Here is a 23,378-nt window from a genome sequence, read left to right as displayed (position 1 = left end):
ACTCAATATTTTACTCTGTCATTTCGATGACACGACTGATGAGATCGACGTTCAGCCAGTGACACTGGCCAATGATATCTGCGACGGCGGACAATAAATCTGTCGTTTCACTCGTCTACAGAACAATTGTGGCCCGTCAACTGACAACGATATCGCTTCTATTATAGATCGCAGGCATTCCCTTCGTCTCTTCAAGAAACTGTCAGAACGAAATAATTACTCTAAATCAATGTCATTTTTATGACGGTTGTTCGAATAATTTCAACAATTTGTCTCTTTAATTACATTTGTTTTCTGTAGAAAGAAATGAGTAACCAGACAGAATGATTAATTTCTTCGGTGACAAATTTCTCAGTTAAATATCAGAAATATTGAAATTTATTACATATCTATTTCTGTCAGAGTGATCAATCTAAAAGATTGAAAAAATATGTAATTCAAAGGAGCAAGATCAGTAGTATAGTAATATCGATAGTTATACAGTGCCTAACAGTATATTTATAATTGTAATTGGAATTAACAAATTTTAAATCTTGCCTTTTTGTAGAAATAACAGTTTTGAAAACCTACAAGGATAGGGTATAAAAACCTACATTGGTAACTACACTCCCATCTTGGAGTTCTTTTCAAAATTATTTTGAAATTTCTATAACAAAATTTTTTTCAACACAAAAAAGGTCAAGAATTATTTTTAGAACTTCGACTCTTAAAAGATATTCAACATTTTTAGCTTTGAAAAAATTCGTTCTGCATACATAAAGAATTTATGTACCTACTTCATCAGCTATGATTATCTACAGCGACAGTGAGCTGGACATTGTGAAACATGAAGCCACTAACAACTTACTTCCACGTAATCTCAGCTTAACTGAATTATGTTCCCAGCATGGGACTTGCTTTGAATATTACGTCCTCTTCGATTAATCATACTTAGGCTTCTATAATCATCCCTTTAAAGAGGAATCTTTAGCAGGCAATTAATTACTTACAGTTGGGAGCAATATTCTAAGCTGAGAAGCATTTCTCTCATCTTCTGTCATACAAGTTCAAATTCAACCAATTCAGATTGTATTTGGAAAGAATCAATTTCATGACTAAGGATGTGTCAACAGTTTTCCACCGTCGTGTCGTGTAATTGGTTGCACTATTCTGGAATCTGACACTTAAGATAAGCAGCTTACAGAAACAAGCATTTACGAGACATATCTGTAAACACCTCTGTCACAGCCAAGTAGTATAAGTAAAAATTATTCAACTTCGAAAGTGAAAAACTCAAAACAGAATTCTTTTTTCAGGGAAAATAAAAAGGTACTTATGAACCTAGAGAAAATGACCCACTAAACAAATAACATTCTTAAGAACAATAAAATTATACAATAGTTATCTTACTTGAATATTTGATCTGGGAAATAGTTGTTCATTATTTTCACTAAATGATTTTTTCAAGTAACGATTACTTGATATTTAACAACTTTTTTGAGTAGAATTTACAATTTTGAAGTTCAAATAGTTAAATTTTTTCAGTGAAATCTGTTTACAAGACGTCTTCAAATTCATCATTCGGAAACTGCGTTTTTGTGTTACTTTTAAAGCACATGTGCAACATATGCATATAGAGTGTTGTAAAGTTACAGGTATAAACTTTACTGATAGTCGCCTAAGGTAAAATTGACTTGAACATAAAGTGTAAAAGTATGTAGAGTTCTCTTAAAGACATTTCTATATAATTCTAACAGGAAGCGCAATATACAGAGCGTGAAAGGGGGATAACATACTTTGCGAGTGCAGTTTCTCTGTATCGAGGGTGAGTGACAAGTGAAGTTCAGGTACAAATGCATTCTTAGAGTGCATGTCGAGACGTTTGGGTTGGATGTAATGCTAGAAGGATTGGCACTCGGTCGTAAAAGTGAGTACAGTTTGACAGTTTTATGGTGTGTAAATCAGAGTCGTAGTTTCAAAATACGCTGTCGTGATACAGTATAAGATCTGTGGATACTGAACACTGAATTAAATTCAGTTTTTGTTCATTTTCAGTTAAGACACTGAGCCACTCTGAACTACTCCTAGTTGGCTCCAACAAAGTTGTATGTAGGCACATGTTTCATAAATGTTTGCTTTCTTCTATCAGAATAACTTGAGACCAAGCTACAGAGACACGTGTATGTTATCAAAACGAAGTGCATCTTAATATTGTATCACGTCCTCCCAAGAAAATTGTTCGAAAACATAGTAGTAACATTCTTGAGAACAGTAAATATTTCTAGGAGTTTAGTAATTTAGTCGTTGCATTCTGAGCTATATGTTCACTGAAACTTACTTAAATGTCTGCAAGTTTACATATTAGCAGATTTTTCGCGCAATTAAACGAAAATAGTAAGAGTCAGTCAAAAGACACTTTAAGGACTTACTGCATTTCATGAAGACTAATTAATTAATACCGAAAAGGATTTGGTGGATGAGAGAAATATATACTGTGAGAATAGAGACGAGAAAATCGGCTTGAATCTATCTGGAGAAGTTTCTTCACTTTTCATCAGCGCTTCTCCTAAACCTCTTTTCTTCATTACACGAATTCAGAGTAACTCTTCAAAAATAAGTAGTTTAGGACGCTTAGTATAAGCTGAAATCCTATCAAGATTCATCTGTATTGCAAGGATTTTATACTTGTTAACAATTAGAAATTTTAGAGAGAATGAGGAAGTAAGATATTCTTATTTCAAATTTCGAGTTGAACGTGTTCCTTTTTCAGCGTTAGCAATTAAGTAAGAAAGATCTATCTTCAACAATTTTTTGTCGGCGATCGTAATTTCTCAGTTCATTGTGCAGAATGGGTGAGGATGAAGTATTGAATAGGCTGGGTCACGATTGAAACGCAAATCCCACTTTTTCTCGATCACTGTTCTAATCAACTGAGCTACCTCGTGTGCGAATAGATTGCTTCCGCCTCGCCCTAATATTCCAAATGAGTCTCGCTTGCATTAATACGCATTAATACGTGATATCGTTCAAATCTAGATATAATCTGGCTTTCTTCCGACACCATGCAAACTATGGATTAAAGTTTGTAATAGAGTGGACAACAAAACTGGATGACTTGTGGATAATTGACTATAATCGTCAAATTAATTGTGAAGTTGAGATATATGGTCATTATATGTATAGTGTTCTTGAGAAAAATTTTAGAAAAATATGAGAGTAAGAAAAACGTTGACAATTCGATGGAAAAAAATGAAAAAATGTTTCGTTAGTCCATTTCAAATGAGAAGAAATACAGAAAAGGTTTCGTTGTCTCTACCTTCTTGAAGCTATTATTTCTTAAGATCTAAAAGTGAGCATTACTATAGAATCCTTAGATATTTCTCTTTGGTCAGGTAAATGGAACATATTTCAATTAAAGTTGCTATATTACATATGACACAATTATATAGTATGATTGTTATAAGTAAAAAGGGGCAAGAATAGATAGAATTGTAAATAAAAATAAATTGTAAAGTCAAAGAAGCATATTGCAACACAGTTTAAGGTATATGTACAAATTACTTTCCTTGCACTACATAAAACATTACTCCATAATATATTCATACATGTATGTATACTAACAGCCAAAAGTTTGAAATCACTTGAGAATTATTATGCAAATTAGATTGCACGAGAAAGAGAGAGAGATTCTTCATTCAAAGCTGACACTTTCGGCGATGACTCCAATATTATTTATTTTAATGAAGCTACTGTATGACTGCAATCCTCTGTAATCGTTGAAAGTTGTACTTAGTGTAGTATTTAAAAGTGAAGTAAAATTATTATACGACAATATATGCTGATTATTCACATATGATTATTCTCATTCACTTCATTTTCCTGCAAAAAATAATGGAATATGTACCGAACACGTTTTTAACCTGACGGAATTGTTAGTAATATACAAAGTATCTCAGAATTGATGATACTAGTGGACAAATAATTGTACATAAATAGATCAGTCGAAAATACACAATAATGTTTAAGAAACATGAGTTTGAGTTTGGTCTAACTATCAGTTTAGGAAGATTTTAGACGCTTGAGTGATACAGGAGTGAAAGGAAGATTCCCTGTCTGACCACTAACACTCAGTATCTACTGTTCAGTAGAAGAGATTCCATTTAGTAGGGTTTAAAATTGTACGCATGTTAGAGTTCAATTTCAATTGTCGCAAAAATGTAATGCACAATTAAAAAATTGTATTCTCTATTTTACTTTTATATAAGAATCACCATTCTTTCATTTTATATCACCAATTCTGCAACTACCTTATAATTTTCTACTGTTTTGTTCGTGATATTTAATATAGTAATTTCTTAGACGTAAATAAATTCAATTAACTTGTTAGCTTTATTCTCTTCACTTCGTTCATGTCACGATTCATTAACATCCACTCTGGTATTTCAAATAACGCAATAAAAAACAAATTAAAAGTGAATTATCTCGTTCCTAGCCCACAGAAAGTGCTGCATGTAATGTAATGTTATACTTACTGCTCTACAAATATAATTAGTTAACTTTTGTGGCAAATTCGTTGGTTTTGCCCAGTGCAGAGAGAATTTTCAAATAACGCCTGAAGGAAGCTTTCCGAGTGATGGATTAAAAGCAAAACTGCTAAAATTGTTCCTTTTGAATATTTAACTGTTTATCGTGAAAGCAGTTGCACTTAAGTATTCTGACGTTGACATACTATTTTCTCCCTATGCAGGCATCACTTATTTATTCATTCATGAACAGAGAACCTTTCACATACATGAACCTAAGGACGTCGTCAACTAACTGCGCAAGTAAGTATACGATATCGTAACGATGATTGCCTTGCATATTAATGAAACTTCTAACACATAAGTATTTACGATACAAACGTGACGCTCGCCAATTTTGAGAAAACTTTGCGCTGTAGAAAGTGACCAAAGTGTGCTTTGGTGTCTTCGTTTCTTTGCCTTTGATGTTAAATCAAGTCAGATAATTTGATGGAGAACTGCGAAGTAAGGTTAGCTTCTTTGAATAAATCCTTGATAAGAACTTCTGAGCATTTAAAATTTTTAAGCAAGAAAGTAGTAGAATAACTTTAATCTCTTTAACAGAATTTTTAAAATCGCGAATCGTTTAAAGCTTAGAATTCCTCTTATCATTTAGTATTTATTTTGGATGAAAAGATTTAAAAGGTTTCAATATAACAATGTTCTCAGTTTAAATAAAATTCATACTCTGTCTACTACTGGTACTACTATTAATAGTAATATTGAATTTTATAATAGTCTCTATAAATCTATATGCATTAGTCTACACTCTACCATCTGCAATACTCTATTTAATATTATGATATATTACTTTATATATATGCAATCTGTTATTTTGTACATATAAAATTTTATATGTATTATCTTACAATACTAGAAAGAGGTATTACACATAATAACTTGTTTCATTAGTCTTCTAGGTGAACCTGTCTATGGGTTACCTCCTCTTCTATAATACCATATACCTAATTAAAGAGTATGATATTTACATACTGTATGTTATAAGTATTACTGAGTTTTGTATTCAGTGCTAAAGTAAAATCAATGTCAAAAATATTAACCCTTGTACAAAACCTGTATAAATCTAGTTTTAACTTGCGAAACTTCTCATACTCAAAAACCAACAAGAAGAAACTCAAGATTCAAAATTTCTTACCTCTTTCCATAAGTTACAGACATTTGTCCATAAAAAAAAATTAACAAAAGGTACATAACTAGCTCTCAATGGTTTATACACTTTCAAGCTACAATATGCTTTTTCGCGGGCAGACAACCGTTTCATAGCCCCGTGCGTCGCAACATCCCTGTGTCTATGTGAAATACGAGCCTAAGGAGGCATTCCTATCAACTGAAAGAATAAGCACACCTTGTCTCACGCGTTTCCCCACCGAGCACGTGCTAGGTTCGAGCATTGTCGTGCGCCCCTCGTAAAATAAGAAGTTTGCTTAAGCAGCTAGGGTCTGGAAGCATCCACGCAATGTGTCCGAATGGTGAGGAAGCGACGTGCATACGCATCTCTACGTACCTTCGAAAGTGGAGTACGCTACCATAATGTCCGCATAGGCGGGGATACTGTAGGAGCTCGTGCTATCCGTCTCATGAGTAACTTTCACTGGTTTGTCCAGCTGCGTCCCACGGCAGGCCTGCAAAATAGAGAGAACACACATAAGCGAGCGAGGAAGCTGCACCGTTTCCTTTGTGCATTCGTTTAAATGCAGCTGGAAGATACTCCACGAATGACATTGTTTGATGAAACAACGACACTCTTTGAACGATTACTCTCAACCCTGCTTTGGACTCTAGCGTTTGCTGTTTACTGTTCGCGCTTCAGTTGGTTTACCTTCAAGGGTATGCAGACGTAATGATGATACTGTGTGATAAGATGTGACATCAATTGTCAGAGACAACAGTCTGGGCGTCAGGTATGTTGCGTAGTTGTTTGAGGAATGTTTGAATGTTTGAGGATTGAAATTTAATAAGAAATTCATTACAAAACCTGAATATACAATTAGTAAATAGTTCGTTTCTAAAATCTCTCTTCGAAGATTTGAAAATTAAATATTTGAAGATTAACCAATTATGGTTTAAAATTGAGTAAACGCAACATAACAGTAACAGGAAGGATCAGAATCCAATAATGTGAATTTCCTTTAAAAAATGGCTTAAGAAATTTAAAAATTTGAATGCATTTGAAACATTTAACAATCTTTAACTAATAAACAGGCTACGCAGTAAAGTCGCGTACCTTTTCATCACATTAGTATCATTTCCATCCTAACGAAACGCGAAGAAATAAATTGTCAAGAAAACGCACAATTATCTCGCTCATCCTTTTGCAGCGGCTATTATTTACCAAAAGAAAAAACGTTCACTCTCCAAATTTCATTGGCAATGTATCTCGCCGCGACAGTCCCATCGTCGATAAATTTTCTAAATTTATATCTCTGTATTTCATGCAGATTTTATGCAACAGATTATTTATACTTCCGCGCAATTTTTCGCCCGCCCACCCTACCGATTTCTCGCTCCTCTATTTTCCAATCTCCTAACCGTCGTGCGCTTCCCTCCTGGGGAGGAAAATGTCCCGTTCCCCTCGTCCTATGTATCACGCAGTGGGCGCGACATTATCGTGCCAGTCCTGTGTAGAAAATTCGCGTCGGTGTTAAGACGCAAAAATTTACTGAACGTCGAAGCGAAAAACGGAAGCCCGTCGCTAGACGAATTTGGCATTGACGATAAAGAACGAACCCAGCGTTTCACGCGACGAGAGGCGCGAACAAAGCCGCAGAATTTCAGATTCCCGCGGTTGATGTCCGGTGAAACGCATTCTCGTCGCCGCGCCAGAATGAGATTTATGCGGTTCTCGTGCGAGCGACCTGGGATTAAAATACAGGACCGTGCTATTATTTCGAGACTGCGCCTTACATGTATAACTGCGTCCAGATTTAACCTTTCGACGAGGGAGCATTTCGAGCTCACAGGCACTGTACAAACAGGGATAAAAATTATTAACCCTAGACACTCTTCTGTCTTTCGGCTTAAAGGCGAATTTAGATTCTTCATTTCGAGCGATTACCGCTGACGATTCGTCCAGTGCGAAAATGAAAGATGAAAGCTGGAGTATTTAAGGCGAATTTAGACTTTCCAGTTTGAGCGATCATCGCAGATGATTCATTCACAGTGGAAATGAAAGATGAAAGCTGGAGTATTTAAGGCGAATTCAGACTTTTCAGTTTGAGCGATCATCGCAGATGATTCATTCACGGTGGAAATGAAAGATGAAAGCTGGAGTATTTAAGGCGAATTCAGACTTTTCACTTTGAGTGATTATCGGAGTGATTTATTTACAGTGAAAATGAAAGATGAAAGGTGGTGAGTGTACACCGATCATCGATTGGATCGATGAATTCGTGTCATTAGTCAATATGTTGGCGATTGGACTAGTGAGTGTCGGAATAGAATTAATAACTATAGTCCTTGTAGAGGAATGTCGCTAAATATTAGAAATAAGAAACAATTAGGAGTTTCGACACAATTATTAGTGGAACTTGCTACAAAAGATTCTAGTAGCTACATGAATCATTTAAGAATGAATTAAACACAGTTTAATTGTCTATGAGAAAAGATTAGTTCTTTAATACAGAAGATCGATTCTTCTCTGATTTTTATATTTTTACTAACTGGAAACTAAAGCGGGTTCTAATAATTTTTATTCTTGCTTTTACATCATTTACGAATAATGTAGGCAAATCTAATTCGTTATGAAGAGATTTGTACGCTTTCTCTCGAATATTAATTTTATGATAATTCTCCGATTTAAAGTTCCATAGACATTCATAATTTCTATACAAATCTAAAAATGTATCGGTGTGTTGATTTTTCCATTGAAAACACATTTTCGTTGCGTCAGAAGAGTACTACACGCAAGGAATTTCGGCGAAATAACTCGTTATCAATGAAACGTTGTAAATGGCTATTCACTTTGTTGGTTTACATTTATTACTGCATCTTCACTATAGACGAATTATCGATTCATTCCATCAAAAGCAGGAGGAGACTACTTCTATTACAGTTCACTTTTAATCTTCATTTTGGATGAAATGCACGTGAAAAAATGTTTACACGGTTTACTGTGGATGAAACATCTGCGATTATCACTCAGAGTGAAAAGTTTAAATTCGCCTTTACACCAGTCCAGTGGTTGGATTCACGTCATTGGTTTCCAATATACCAGCGAGTGGAATATTAATTGTTACAATTGAATCGATAACTTTATCCTTTGTAAAAGAATATCGCAAAATGTTAGAAATATTAGGTTTAAATTTATCGCTGCAGCTTCGTTACGAATTAATCATCCACTTGTTTTGTGCAAAGTAGAGAGAGGATCTATTTCCTTTACTGTTCAGTTTCAATGCTCACTTTGGATAAAATGCAAATGAAAACAATCTTTACACTTTTCACTGTGGATGAATCATCCGCAATGATCAGTTAAAGTGATTATTTAAAGTCTAAATTAACCTTAAGTAATACTATGGGGTTGGGAGTGACTCAAAGAAATCTTAATATTTAAAATAATAGTTATTATTTTCGAAAAATTCTTCTTCCATCTTCTTTAAGCGCCTCAAAAAGCTCCATACATGATATGACTAGGCTCGAGACATGCCTCATCAATCAGTGTCATTGAGTCTTGGGAGACATGAGACTTTCCTTTCCTCTGCGTGACTGAGCTAACCATTTTTTATCTTTCTAGACTAAATTTAGTGTTCTGATATAAATATGTTATTTATATAATAATATAGGTGAATATGTGCTTGACTGTTTTGTTATTAGTACCAGTGTTCATGTGTCGGTATCTGTCTCAATGCAATTTCGCCGTTGCATTGCATGCATTGCAACGAGAGCTTGTTCGTTCGATGACATATCGATCTGTATTCATGTCAATGTCAAAATATGTCAGAGAATTGCGGTTACGTCATTAATATGTCATTAAATGTTTAACTTGACGATGCAGAGAAAAGAGGGGTCTCATGTCTCGCAAGACTCAATGATACTGACTCATGAAGTAAATTTTGAGTCTGATCATGTATGGAGCCCCTTAAAAAGAATAATTGTACGGCCTGCTTTCTATTTATTAAAAAAAGAAAGAAAAGAAAAATTGTTAAGTAACTTCGAAGTCCATGTTAAATACATCTTCAAGTTTAAAGTGTTATGGGGTCACCAACGACCCAAGGGTATCGTTCTAGGGTTAATAATTGAGACGTTTGGAGGAGTAAGAGCGAATTGAACATTTTATCAAAAATTTTTTATCAGGTTTGCACTTATGGAAAAGGTTTGAAATGCAGATTTTTTTAAACCTGCTTTTGTTAAGTTCGTTCCTACTCTTCCAAACGCGTTAATTAGAAGCCTTGTGTGTTTTAAGTAGTATAAATGCAGTTTGCAGAACCACTGGAAATTTTTATACAATTTGGAGAAATTAGCTATTGTGAGTGCATAATTCGAGTTTGTAAACCCTTACCGCGATCTTTTGCTGCTAATGGGTTGATACGGCGCTCTATTGTTTTTCGTTCTGAGTCTTTTTATAATCCGCGATTTCTTCGCAGTGGGCATTTTTCTTGTACACTCCGCGGCGAAAGAATGGCATAGATAAGGTCAATGTTTTTACTATTTCTACCTAATAAATTTATCCGCCTCTGGGCTTGAAGTTTTATTATCTATTATAATTTATTACTACGATAAATTAAAAGATGTGATAATAGATAATAAAGTAACCGAATATTGATTTATAAAACATCGAATTCATGAAATGTGGCATGTAACATTAAGTTTCATAAAGCTAATGGAAATATCGAGAAACGACATCCAAAGAATACTTTCCATTATAATTCTGTGAACAAGTGACACTTGTTTTGTGAAAATCTGTAAATATAAAGCTTATTGATGTTTTCTTTGCGCAATATAATTATAATTCTGATGTTTATTTACAATATTCATATCAATTACGTTTTAAAGAGTTTCCTGACACAGAGGATAACATTCTTTCCTTTGACGAGTCTCCTTCATTTAATTTCAACGATATTTATTTAGAGTTTTAACGCTGCAGCATCAAGTGAAAATAATTATTTTAATCGAATAAATTTAACCTGAATGCAGCTATTCTGCGCATTCCTTCACTTGCATTTATGTTTCGTATTGCACTGATGCATCTCATCTCTACCCATTTTTCTCCCCTCGACGCTGTTCGTCGTATGTATATGTTACCGCTTCTGCGCAAAACTTCCTCGCGGGTTAACGTCACGCACGATACGACTGCAGGATAACACGTACTCGAGAGCTTGTTAAACGAGTTGAGAAGTAACCTCCTCGACTGTGAAACTCTTTCATATCCCTTTGAAACATCGTACAGATAATTAACTATGTCGTCTTTTCCACTTCCGTTAGCTCACGCCGGCACTTCACTTTTCATGAGAAGAACCGGAAAACCAGCGCTGTTAGCGGCACTTCTCGCTCATTAGAATGATCTTGTGTTCTCGATTTCCAAGTTTACGTGACTGATATTCATTTTTTATATGAATTGCCAGAGAAGTTCTGTTCGAAGAAAAGGAAAAGGAAATTACGAAACTACGAAAGTCGTTCATCATATATGTGCAGATTTTGTGAAATCCTCTCTTGCTTGTGCAAGGTAGAAAGGGATTTATAAATTACAAAAGTAATGTTAAAAATTTGGAAAGCAATGACGCTGGTAATAAAATACTTGTTTGTCAAATGAAACGCGAATATAGTAATTTGAGTAGCAAAGCAATGTTATTCGAAAGTCAAGTATCGTACTAAATCTCGAATTTCGAAGCTTCACAATTCTGTTTGGAGTTTGATAATCGTTGCAGATCTAATTCACGGATAGTTTAATTAAAATATGCGTCTATATTATCGGAGGTAGGATGCCAAATTGCAAATCGATGGAATCCAGATTTAGTAGATTGATTATCAGTCCATTCGGGTTTCTTTCAGCAGTGCAGTATCATTATCAACATATGTGTGCATCAGATATTTATAGCCATTAATATATTATTAAGTTGCCATTGTACAATTTCCTTCGAATCTTGATTAGTTTAGAAATTCAAATTCTAGGTATCAAACACTGAAAATTCTCCATCTTTTCTGTATTTTTTATAAATTAATACTACAGATAGGTTATTCAGATTTTTGTCTGACAAAGTTTGTAAGCAATTTTATATGGATTATTTCCAACCGTATCTAATTCGAGCAATTTTTAATTTCTATGAACCAATTCAATATTTCATTATCTATAAATACTCCAACTAGTGCCACATTTATTATTAGACTTAATTTTTCTAATATTGAAATTACAAAAGCAGTCTAAATAGTTGATTCGAATTTTATGGAAAAATTACGGATTTATATAACATGTTGCTTTTTCAGATTTTTCGTCTTCTTTATTGTAATATAAAAGCGCTCAATTTTATGATTTTTTGTTCCAGCATACAAAAGCTTCAAGAATTCATTAATAACAGAATCAATTTTCATAGAAATCTAATTGAAAATGGAAGTTTAAATTCCCATTAATGGATAATATGCTCTCATTATTACTGGCCTCATTATTCAAATGACAGAATACTTGGTTATTTATCCTGGATAGCTGCATATAAGGACTCCGTTTAGTGATCACTTGACCATTGCGTTGTAAATTCACTCGAAATAAATTGCTGTAATTGTCAGCACATGGACTGTTTTAACAATTTGCTTACGAGAAATAAATAACATTCTTTAAACATACTGAAATTTATAACAGTGAACTTAAGATTTATTCCACAGATTTCAGCAAAATTAATAGTTACTATTTTTAATTCTCACTATTTGAATTTATACATATTTTTGTAGCTTGTTTAATACTAGTTCAGAGGTTGTTAACACGTAATACCGAAACCGCAATGAGATGGAGTAGAATGCTGAACAATTAAAAGCTTCATGTAATGCTTTTAATTCCGTATGAAATTTATTCGCGTAGGTATATGTATATGTATGCCAACGTTTCGTTTCAGTATTCAAAACATATGAAAGCTTATTTCTCTGTTCGATAATTGTAAAGAAACTCTTTGGTATAATTCCATAATTAAGCGAGGTGTATAACAATAATACATGAGAGCTTTTTGAAGCATTTAACAACAAAATAATATACATATACACAGGTCAACAAGAATAACATTTAAACTATGTTATATCATATTGTAAAAACGTTATTGTACTACGGGGTTACTCAATTTAAATATCAAAGTAAAAGATTGGAATCCAGAAATTCGAATTTAGAAATTTGAAAATTTAAAAGCTTGGTATATTTAAAAGTTTGATATTTGAAAATCTAAGAAGTTAAAGATTTGTGTTTTAAATATTCAAAAATCAAGAAATCTGAAAATTTGAAAATTTTTGGAAAAGTCATCTTGGTCATAAAATACGAGGTTAAACTCTTTTTTCTAGTATTACGTACTCTACAGGAGACGAGAGAAAGATAATAATTTCTAAACAATTAGGAGTCATAAATAACTTTCTCATAGAGAATTGTTTAAGTTTAAACTTTAACAAAACTAATTTAAATATTTATGAGCGAACCTAACGGAAGTTACTTCTCCCTGCCATATCTTAATGAAAAGCAAATGAACTCTACTCTTAGACATTTAAGTTTCCAAAACAATATCTTTTATGCAAGAACACTTCACCTATCCTTTAATGAACAGAAAATTGCTTATAACATTTCAAGTACAATTTATTTCGTCAATTGGAAATTATTGTTTAATTTTTCTATCGATATTTACTTATTTTTCATTACTCAAAACGAAAAGAATAAGTACATGGAATCGAATTTTTTAACGAGAAAATTCCCCAGAACGTTTCTTCTTAGGTTTCATAAAAAGAAATAGATACTGATCGAAAATCAAGTTTTCCAATTTGGATGGAAAAATGAATTTAGTAAACCTTTTCTGTATAGTTTTCGTATTAGATTCCAATTTCGTATACATGTATAGCAGTGCAATATTCATATCGATCTACTTTTTATGTTCTTCAGTATTTCAGGGAACACGTTACATATAAAGCGATTGTTTGGATTTATGGTAGACGCAAGCTTCACCGCAATATCGAATACCCTCACTCGGCCCAATATTATCACTATCCGTTACTACAAGTGCACCATGACTTTGATCAATTGAGCCGAACCTAGAACTATTTGTCCTTACATTGTCATCTGTGTAGGATCGGTGTGATTGTGTGCAAAGTGGCGTACAAACTCAGATTGCAATCGCAAGAAATATTGTGTCCAAACAGTACAGATACAGGCACTTCTGAATCCCTCAAGGATTGCAAACCAGTCGGTTCCGCTCGGCTATCAGTCAGGATTCAAAGTTTCGTATCTCTATTGAACGATATTTTCCATTTGAAATGGACCACAACCGATGTATACATCTTGTTTCATACTTTGCCGATCAACCATCCATTGACTAAATGGAATCGGTTGATTGCAGTCATTCTTGGATATTGTTTACTTAATTGCTGGGATACAATTTGGCAATAGTCGGCCATCTACTAAAACGCGACGTTTTCAGTGGTTGTCTCTCAGTCTATAACTGTTTTAATAGTACCCATTCCAATGTGATTTGTATCGTAATTTCTAGACTATGGATGTTTATCTAAATTCATAGGATTGTTAACGCAGCTAGGGAAATAAACTCTGAAAATAGGAATCGGTTTTGCTTTTTGACATTATAATGTGTTCCTGATTGTCAGTGTCCTTTATAGAGGGTGTTCGACGACATGTGTTAGTATTTTTAAGGGGTGATTCTGCATGCTGAAATAAGTCGAAAATGAAGATTATTATTAATTGTTAGAAAAGTGACTACAATACGTGTGAGCTGTGTCTGGCTTGCGACTTATTCTACTGACTTCGCTGTGGCTGACTTAATGCACGTCGACAGTAGAATAAGTCCCGAGTCAGACACATTTCACGCGTATTTTAGATGTTTCAACGCAAACGTAATTTCGTCATTCTTGATTCTCGTCCTATTTTGATAAATAAAATCACCATTTAAAATTTCTGATACCTGTTGATGAACATCCTGCATTTTCTAAATCTTATCTACACTCTGTATTTTCTTGCACATTTAAATTTCTCATAAACGCATTAATGCCCGTAGTTTAGTAATCCCTCTGAAACTGCAGGCAAATATTGAAGAAAATAATCACCAAATCAGATTAATTAACACTTCCACTTTTACTATCGCTTTACACCTCGTCTACTCCTGACTATGCCGCTATTTTCATTACGTGTTAAAATACAGAGGACCAAATGTAGCTGCAAGTTATCGAGCTATTTACATTCACTGTATCTCTATTTTTTAGTGTAGTATAATAATTTATGAGCTGGCAAAGCAATTTTTCAGCTTGAAGAAATCGGAATGAATCTGTAGCCAGATGACAAAACTGAATATATCTAATTTTTCAGTACAACGATTTCAACGATTTCATCTTGCTTTTTCTTAAATTATGTGATATAAAGATATCATCTTTTGCAAACTGACAGATCTGATTTAAATACACCTGAAAAAGTACATATGTCGATTCTGAAAAAAAAATGTCATCAGATTTTGCCATCTGAACACAGAAATAATAAACATCTACTCTAGAAATAACCCTAGAGTAAACTTCGTCATAACTTTTCAGCGAATCTTGACTTCTTAAAATACCCTAAGTTCATATGCTAAAAATCTTCGGCATTTGTAATAATCAAAACTCGACCTTTCATTGTTCCAGGGACAAACAAAGTAATATAACATTTTTAATGAACAGAACGTATAGCGTGAAATAAATAAATTCAGTGAGGAACCAAGCTAGTGCTGCACTAAGAGCCAAAACAAGATCAATTTTTTAAAATGAAGAAAAAACTTAAATTATTGAAAAAAATATTGTCTAGGTCAAGATTATCGACAACTTTGTCTTATATTCTCTTGTATATTGTATTGAAGGGGATGATAGTGATTACAAGCGTTTTCACCGGAATTCACTTTTTATTCAACAAAAGTATTAAACTCGAGAGTCATGTCCCAACTGACTCTCTATCGGACAACAAGCCTCGAGCTAACCCGCACGCCGAAAACGTGCGCCCTCTTTTCCTTTTTCGCGCGTGGGTGCTGGCCAATCGGCTAGCTTTAATTCCGACATTTGCACCCTCTATTTTCTTACACGCTACGCTTAAAACTAAGAAAACGCGCCCGACTTGTGGGGGTAAGTTCCTCGTGGAAACTTTGGTGACTCATCGGAATTTCCGCCGGGCCCACGCTTGCCGACGAAGTTGACCGCGAGGTCCACCGATGGTCGCGCACGTGCGGACCCATCGCCGTGAGGCCCTTTAGAAATTCCGGGTTTATGATGCCTGCATTGCTATTGAGGCCCGAAACAAAACTCGACGAAAACATAGATACAAAAGAGAAGTTAATAAAAATTTACTTGGCTTTCTCAAAAATAGCTTTCCGACTTTGCCAGCGTCATAAACCTTGTCACCATCTGCACGCCAAATGTTTTATTTGTTCATGCAGACGAACGCCACAGTATAAAGTAGTTTTGTCTTGTTGTTGTCTTGAAATTCGAGACAAGACAGAACAACACCAAGATTACACTTGGAATCTCGTACAGCACGAAGCGAAGCAATTCACGAGGCAAAGGCAGGACAGCTTAGCCAGGGAAACAATCAGCACAGGAGCGAAATTTTCTTTTGAATATCTAAGGCTCTCCCTTTGCGATTACCGCATCGCTCTTTCCGTACGAAAGATAATCTTAATTACTCTCGTGCATTATGCGATATTTTTTGCGAACTGTTCCATTATCCTGCGGGATATACGCGTTTCACGGAACGCGGAGTTAAAAAACACCAGCACTTCGGTAATGCGGTCCCCGCTGCAAATCCTCCGGAGATCATCCTGAAGTAGATAAATGGATGTAGATCCGTGTTGGATTATGTTGCGAATAAAATCAAGATTCGCGTACAATTGTGTGAAATATTTCACAGTTTTCCCTTATTCCATCATGCGTAACCGATGGCTGGATTAGCATATTGGCTGCCTTATGTAATTCTGTCTCACTTCAAAATCTGTAGCTGCTTGCCAGCGACGTACGTCAGTTTAAATTTCGAACAGGTTGTCGCTGGCGTAGCTTCACGTCATTCTAAAACTTTGGGCTTTATATGTAGATTTTTCGAAACTGTGCGCCGCATGCAGCTGAGGCTCAATTTACGCTGAAATCTTTTATGTAGAATTTTGCTTGACTATGAGTTCTATATGTAAGTGAATTTATTTTTTTGAAGTTGGTAGTCAAAAGTAGGTGACTCTTCATTTGCTGCATTCTGTACACTCCTTAGGATTCTTTAATTAACACGTTGGCAGCCAACAAGTTGTTCTGTTGCAAAGGATCGTTAATAAGTGGAAAGAGTTAAAAAGGAAACGTTCTTTTTGCTCTTATTTCTAGATACAACTATGAACAGCCATTATATTGTTAAGTAGACAGTGTAATTTTTCTTTTTGCAATAAAAACCGATCGTATTTTTTAAAAGATAAAATCGACTACTTTTAAAATAAATAAATTATTTAAATTTCATCTTATTTTTTAGTTTACTGAAAGATTTTTTAAATGCTTTTTAGCTTTAAGTATTCTTTCAATAATTTTACCCTGAATTATATAATTTATCTAGTTCAATGATGTTTGCTAATTATTCTATGGAAGACTTAATACCAAGTGTAAAATGTTATAAGCATGAACCGTAACAAAATCTCTGATGCATAATAATTCCCTTCGAACTGCAATCCTCGCATCATACAACACTGGTTAAGATCAATATTTACGCAGTTCTGCGTTCAAATACAGTTGATACAGTTTAAGGTTTCCAAGTACAGATCGTTGCTTTCTGGAAGTATATTCCGATGTTTCGCTAGTATCCACCACACCAAACCTCTATTACGAGTCTGATGACGCACTGATATTAACTAGTTTGTCAGTGGTATAACAGACGTAATATATCCAAATCTCTGGTCCACTGCGTAGCTTTGTCAAAGTTTATGCTTCAAAGGTACTCACTGATAATTACAGTCCCATTACGTTTATTTTACGTAACGTTTACTTTATGTTTATAAGCCGCATTAAACAAGATGGAACATAGCAATAGCTTATCAAAATTTTCAGTTTCTAGTGTTCTGTCAAAAATATTTTAACGAAAATATAGCTGAAGATAATGTCATGTTTCACGAAAAAACTATTACGAACCAAAACTATAGAATTATAGAAAAACTCGAGAACGCAATTTTAGTTTGCAAAATTTAAATATTATTACTTAGCTCAAAATTAACTCTATGATATAAGATTAAAAATGATGATAAAGCTACAAAAAATACCTACTCCACGCAATTAAATGAAAATTGAAAATTTTCTACTTGTCAGTCACAAAAGACTGAGAACAAGAGTAAACTTAGATTTCGGAAAAAATGTTCAATCTGCAAATATGCTTTTAAATTACTCAACTTTTCTCTACGGAAATATTTGAATCTCAGTCCTCCTGGACTCGATTTCCTAATCGAGTTCCACTAAACTCAAATTTCAATCTGCTCCAACATTTCAAGATCTAAGCCCTTTTATACTTCGCGCTAAAGTCGCCTCCATTTATCCATTTATCACTCTGACACAAAGACTGTTCACACAGAGATAGTAGATAGTGTCCTTTACAATACTAATGCCAAATTCAAAGGATAGATCGGTTTACCTGAATAAAAAACAATTTTGGCTTGCCGACCAAACTGGAGCATTGGTCGCCAGTGAAGGGGGCCCACAGCATTTCGACACGATACACTTTATCGCTGGAGTACAGGAAGCCGGGTTCTCCGTGCGACATGGCCACCACGACCAGACAGTCTGCATCCCTGTGGTCTTCCGCAGCGGCTTTAATGAAAGGTTTAATTAATTCGGTGCGGCCTACGATAACGGCCGCGGACTATTTGTCGAAGTAGCTATTTGTCGAAAGCTAAGTTCACCGAGCCATTTCCGTCCCCATCGTCGAAAATCGTGTAATCTTCATTGAACTCATCAATCGCTTGGTTTACACTCTTACAATACTATCTTAGTCCATTGAATTTATTGATGTATTGATTGAACTTATTTTTAACTATTGCAACGATGGATAGGAATTTGGCTTGGGGACACTTGGGATTCATTCGAGATAATATTTAAAAAATTTTTTTTGTGAGTCAATTCAGTATGTGTGTATAATAACGCTATGTATGTTACTAAATCCTCTTTCATTCGATAGGTATTTACATACAAAGGTAGTATTTCCATCTAGGATATGGTTTCTCAAGGAGGACCCTATGGCTCCCTAAGGGTTCTAACACCGAATTGACCACGTGAAGGAAGAAAATGGAGATGAGAAAAACCTGGTGATATGAAAAAAGAAAAGTGAAGGTGGCCTATAGAGATGGCTATAGAGGTGATCAATATTCAGAACAGTGGCAGAAGCCAAAAAAGGTTCAGAAACTCTGATCTACAAAACTCGGTACATAGTAAATGAAGAGAGAACTTAAATACGATATATGTATATAGTTGATAAAGAGAAAATGTTAGGTCCTGATAGATCTATAGATATCAATCTTTTAAAACTAAATGTACAGGAAACAACATGGCAAGTATAGTTGTGAATGGCTCTGAGGAATAATTTAGGAAGTCAATGAAAAACTCTAAACTATTAAGTATTGAGCTATTATGTTCAATAACAACCGGATATGTTATCAAATTTTTTGGTTGAATAACTACGTAACAACTACGTAAAAATATTTATTTATATAAAAAAGCTGATAATTCTACGAAACTTTATAAAATATTGGAAAAATAACTATCTAACGAGAATTAACTTTTTAAAAATTGTCAAGAGTTAATCCTGCAACAGAATAAAAGCACATTATCCGTAATAAAGAAATAAATTTGCAGTTTAAAATTGCAGTTCCATAAAAATCTGGAGATGTGACATGTTTTCACCTCTAATCTTTATATACCTTTTTGTTCAAAAATTGTTCAATTGTTTCTGCTTCAAACCATTAAAAAATACTACAAACAACGAAAGCAAGGCAAAATCGGAAATTCAGAGAATTTTATTTTTAAAAAGTAAATTTGAAAACAATAAAATAGTGACAGAAATTATGACATTGACTAGAAAAGCGATCGATTTTACGTGAAATTATCAGGGTCACTTATCTTTCTATCCAAACAAGCAAGAGATACAACTCGTATCAGCTGCGTGACTGATCCTACTCAGCGTGCGATTAGCTTCCTAGTATGAGAAGTCGCGATGCTAAATTCGCACGTCGCATAAAGACAAGTATTAAACAAGGCGACAGGTGCGTGGTTCATTATAGCTTCGAAATCCGCTTCGGGCTTCCGCAGTACATTTAATGAAAGGATTAATTAATTCAATGCGGTCCACAATAATGGTGACCGAGCTGTTTACTGTGACGGGTCATACACAAGCAAATCAAGAGGTTAACTACAGCACGTGTTGTTCGTTTAGCCTCTCACCCTTTCCGCTGCATTTCCACGGCAAACACAGTCGGACTTGAAAATCACTTTCGCAAACGATTCGAACACTTTCGTAGGATTACATGCCGAGCGAATTCCTAAAATCTTTCAGGGTACTCTTCGAAGTTCATGGCTATCGAAAATATATAGCAACATTCAAATGTGTACGTTTTTTCAGCTGACCCTCTACTCTCTAATTCTCTTTTTCTATGCTGACTTCTAGCCAGAATGATGCAATGTAGAAAGAGAGTAACGCTGAAAGGACGGGTCAAGTAGGTTTGCGCTTTAGGATTAACCCCTTAACGAGTCGAGTACCGTGGCAGAATTTCACCTTCTTGATGAATCTACAGAAACTGTTTAAGAAATGAAATAATCGAGGCTAATAATGGAAAAATTGTAATTATGTGCAATTCTTCATAGTTTTAGCTTTTCTTCTATAGTGTGGAAAGTTTAGATTCTAGAGTATGCTTATTGGATTCAAGAAAAGCGATTGAATCGGTGAGTCGAAGAACAGTAAAAGTTCAAAATTAGACACTTTCAAATTATCTTAAAACAGAATATGGACTTAAAAAAATTAAATGAACTTAATACAATTTTGCATGGGAGTCCAGATATATAAAATGCACAAAATTACAGTATCTCAAAATATGGACTTTGGACTTATACTCTTCTTCAACTCACTGATTTAATTTCTCGCGTTTCTGATCTCCTTGTATCTCAACGTCCTGATTTCTTATTTCTATCTTCATTTCCTGTCGTTTTCCAATCAATAAGCGAAAGCTCAAACACAATTTTATTATTCTTCATTCTCATCTTATCTAGACTTCTGCAATCATCCCTTGCATTTTCTTCCACCTGTAGCCGAATTCTCTGCATAAGACAGTTCCATAATACTCTGCACCGACTCGCTCCAAAACTTACATCTTCCCAACACTATGCGAAACATTTCTAAAGACCACAGAACTACGCACACGCAGTATTCGCCGTGAGGGATTACTAACACCAGCAACAATAACGAATTCCTCATATAGGTATATCATAGACTACTCCCACAAAGCAGCAATTCTCATCGATCGACCATTTACACGAATAATTCCCAGTTCCAAGAACCTTCAGTATATTACTAAGCGTTTGCGCGGGTTCGACGAGCAGGACTCAAGGCAGACTGAGAAGAACTACAAGAGCGTAGTATGCCGAAGAAATCTTATTAATTAAATGATGGCGCGAATTCGTTCAGCGAGTGGGGCAAGTTTATTCGAGACCCGCGGCGATGCAGCTGGACGCGCTAATTAATTCTAACAAATCAACTCCGCGAAAATTAATCGCGAAACAGAGGCGCCGGCGAGGAACTCCGTTGAGCCGAGAGTAAACGGTGCTGGGTGAGCAAAAGGATACGCAGACGTACGGAATACGGCTGGCCCAGTAGTTGGTAATTGCGCTGAGAGCGAGGGCAAACGCGAACCCGTTTCCCGCATCTAATAACCCGATACCGAGAGCTCTCTCGCTAACAATATCCGCTAGGAACATCCTCTTCCACTCGAGGGAAGGCGGAATGCCCCTTCGGCTGATCGATACACCGGCTGCTCTACAAATTCGGAAGTTTATTACCGCTGTCGTTTGATAATTTCCCAGCGAACGCAGATCTAGCATCCTGCCGATGGCATGGACCCCTCACGCACACCTTGCCACGCGTGCACGGACACGCTGGTGCACGTCCCGTGTGCGCGTGCAGTCGACGGGACTCGACGTTAAAAGCAACCCCTGAAACGTAACCCTTGGCACGAGCGGACGATGACTCTCCTCTCGCTGTTCCGACCCCAAGTGCGCCCCAACAATTGCGGGTTAAACGTGCTGCTGACGATAGCGTCAGATGGAAATATTTCGGGAAGGGCTTCTGGATATTTCTGGATTTTATCGATGTTCACGGGTATTTATGGAGACAGCCTAGGCTGTCTCGTGCTAAAAGCGTTCGAGGGAAAGGCTCTTTGTCTCTGTCTTTAGTCTAGCATCTGCTGTTTTGAGAGGAGGACTTTCGTTGACCTACTTATTGTTAGGGTATTACAGAGGAACGAAATGTAGGAATAAAATGATTTCTGCTCTATTACTTGTGAGTTATAAGGAAGAACAAAGATTTCATTTTGTAATTGTATTCTGCCTGGCGAAATTTGAACTTGAACAGACATTACTGAGGAAGCTTAACTGATTTTTTGAAAAAGTATGTGTAATTATCTGTTGCTAAGACATTCTATTACTGATTAGGTGCTTCAAGAATTCAGAGGTTGAAAGAAATAACAGATTTAAAAAATATGAAAATCCAAACAATTTCATTTTTAAATATTAAAATTCTGTTATTTCTTTCAATTTTTTAACTTTGTTTGTCACTTACAACCGATAATTATTTAGATATTGAGATGTTTAAAACCTTGAATAGGAGAATATTGTTATTTTTGAAAATCTGAATACTGGGAAAGATTTAAAAATTACAATATTAAAAATTATTTATTCTGAGGAAACGAAAATGATGGGACTTTTACACGTAACTATGCTCCAAAATAGTAACTATTATATGACTATCATTATAAGTACTATATGTACTTACACATGTGTATATAACTGCTAAAACCTCTAATTGAATCTCTTTATCAATTCTAGAAATTGGGATATGTGTACGCTCAGTAGGTTTTACCGATGGAATATTGTCCCAACAGATTTACAGTCTTTAATTCTTGAATTGTGGAATTTTTTATTTCACTCTTGCAATGAGAAGCCTCCCATCTCTTTTGTCTATTTCCTCTATTATTCTGACACTAAAGAAATCGACGCTATCATCTTAGCTTTCACAGACATCACAATTGAGCTATGAAACAGCATATGTATTCTCTTCTTACAAGAGATCAAATACGTAGAACTAAGGTACGATTCTATGTAGTTAGTTTCTGATCTTCACTTTGTAAGTGAAGATACTATTCCTCCACACTTGTGAAGTAAACAGGAGGTATCTATACGTTCCATCCAACATCCTCCTACCCTCATTAGATTTAGGTGAGGCTGTTGCATTCATACGATCTTATAATCAAGCTGAAGCGTTGAGATCGCTAGCTTCTATATTGGAGAATGTAGTACTAGGATGAAGCTGCCTGAGGAACAGAACTCGAACTTTGGACTTTGAGAAGATAGTTAAATGTACCGTGTGTTTCAAAACAGATAGATTCGAAAAATTCAAATTTC

General features: G+C 35.1%; 2 protein-coding genes across 2 annotated transcripts in view; one reads left to right on the top strand and one right to left on the bottom strand.

Moving 5' to 3' along the window:
• The window catches only part of LOC143183370 (alkaline phosphatase), a 367,206-nt gene that overhangs the window by 218,175 nt on the left and 125,653 nt on the right, over positions 1 to 23,378 (top strand). The gene's annotated exons all lie outside the window — the stretch shown is intronic.
• Positions 1 to 23,378, bottom strand: part of LOC143180134 (caspase-1-like) — a 58,056-nt gene that overhangs the window by 10,443 nt on the left and 24,235 nt on the right. Inside the window, exons 3-4 of the mRNA XM_076379670.1 lie at positions 18,349 to 18,524; positions 6,067 to 6,184 (exon numbers count right to left, since the gene is read on the bottom strand). Of these exons, the coding sequence (XP_076235785.1) occupies positions 6,067 to 6,184; positions 18,349 to 18,524 (294 nt within the window). The remainder of the gene's footprint in view (positions 1 to 6,066; positions 6,185 to 18,348; positions 18,525 to 23,378) is intronic.

The sequence above is a fragment of the Calliopsis andreniformis genome, chromosome 1 (assembly GCF_051401765.1).
Source record: "Calliopsis andreniformis isolate RMS-2024a chromosome 1, iyCalAndr_principal, whole genome shotgun sequence".
Taxonomy (NCBI): Eukaryota; Metazoa; Arthropoda; class Insecta; order Hymenoptera; family Andrenidae; genus Calliopsis; species Calliopsis andreniformis.
This window is presented reverse-complemented; position numbering and strand designations above follow the sequence as displayed.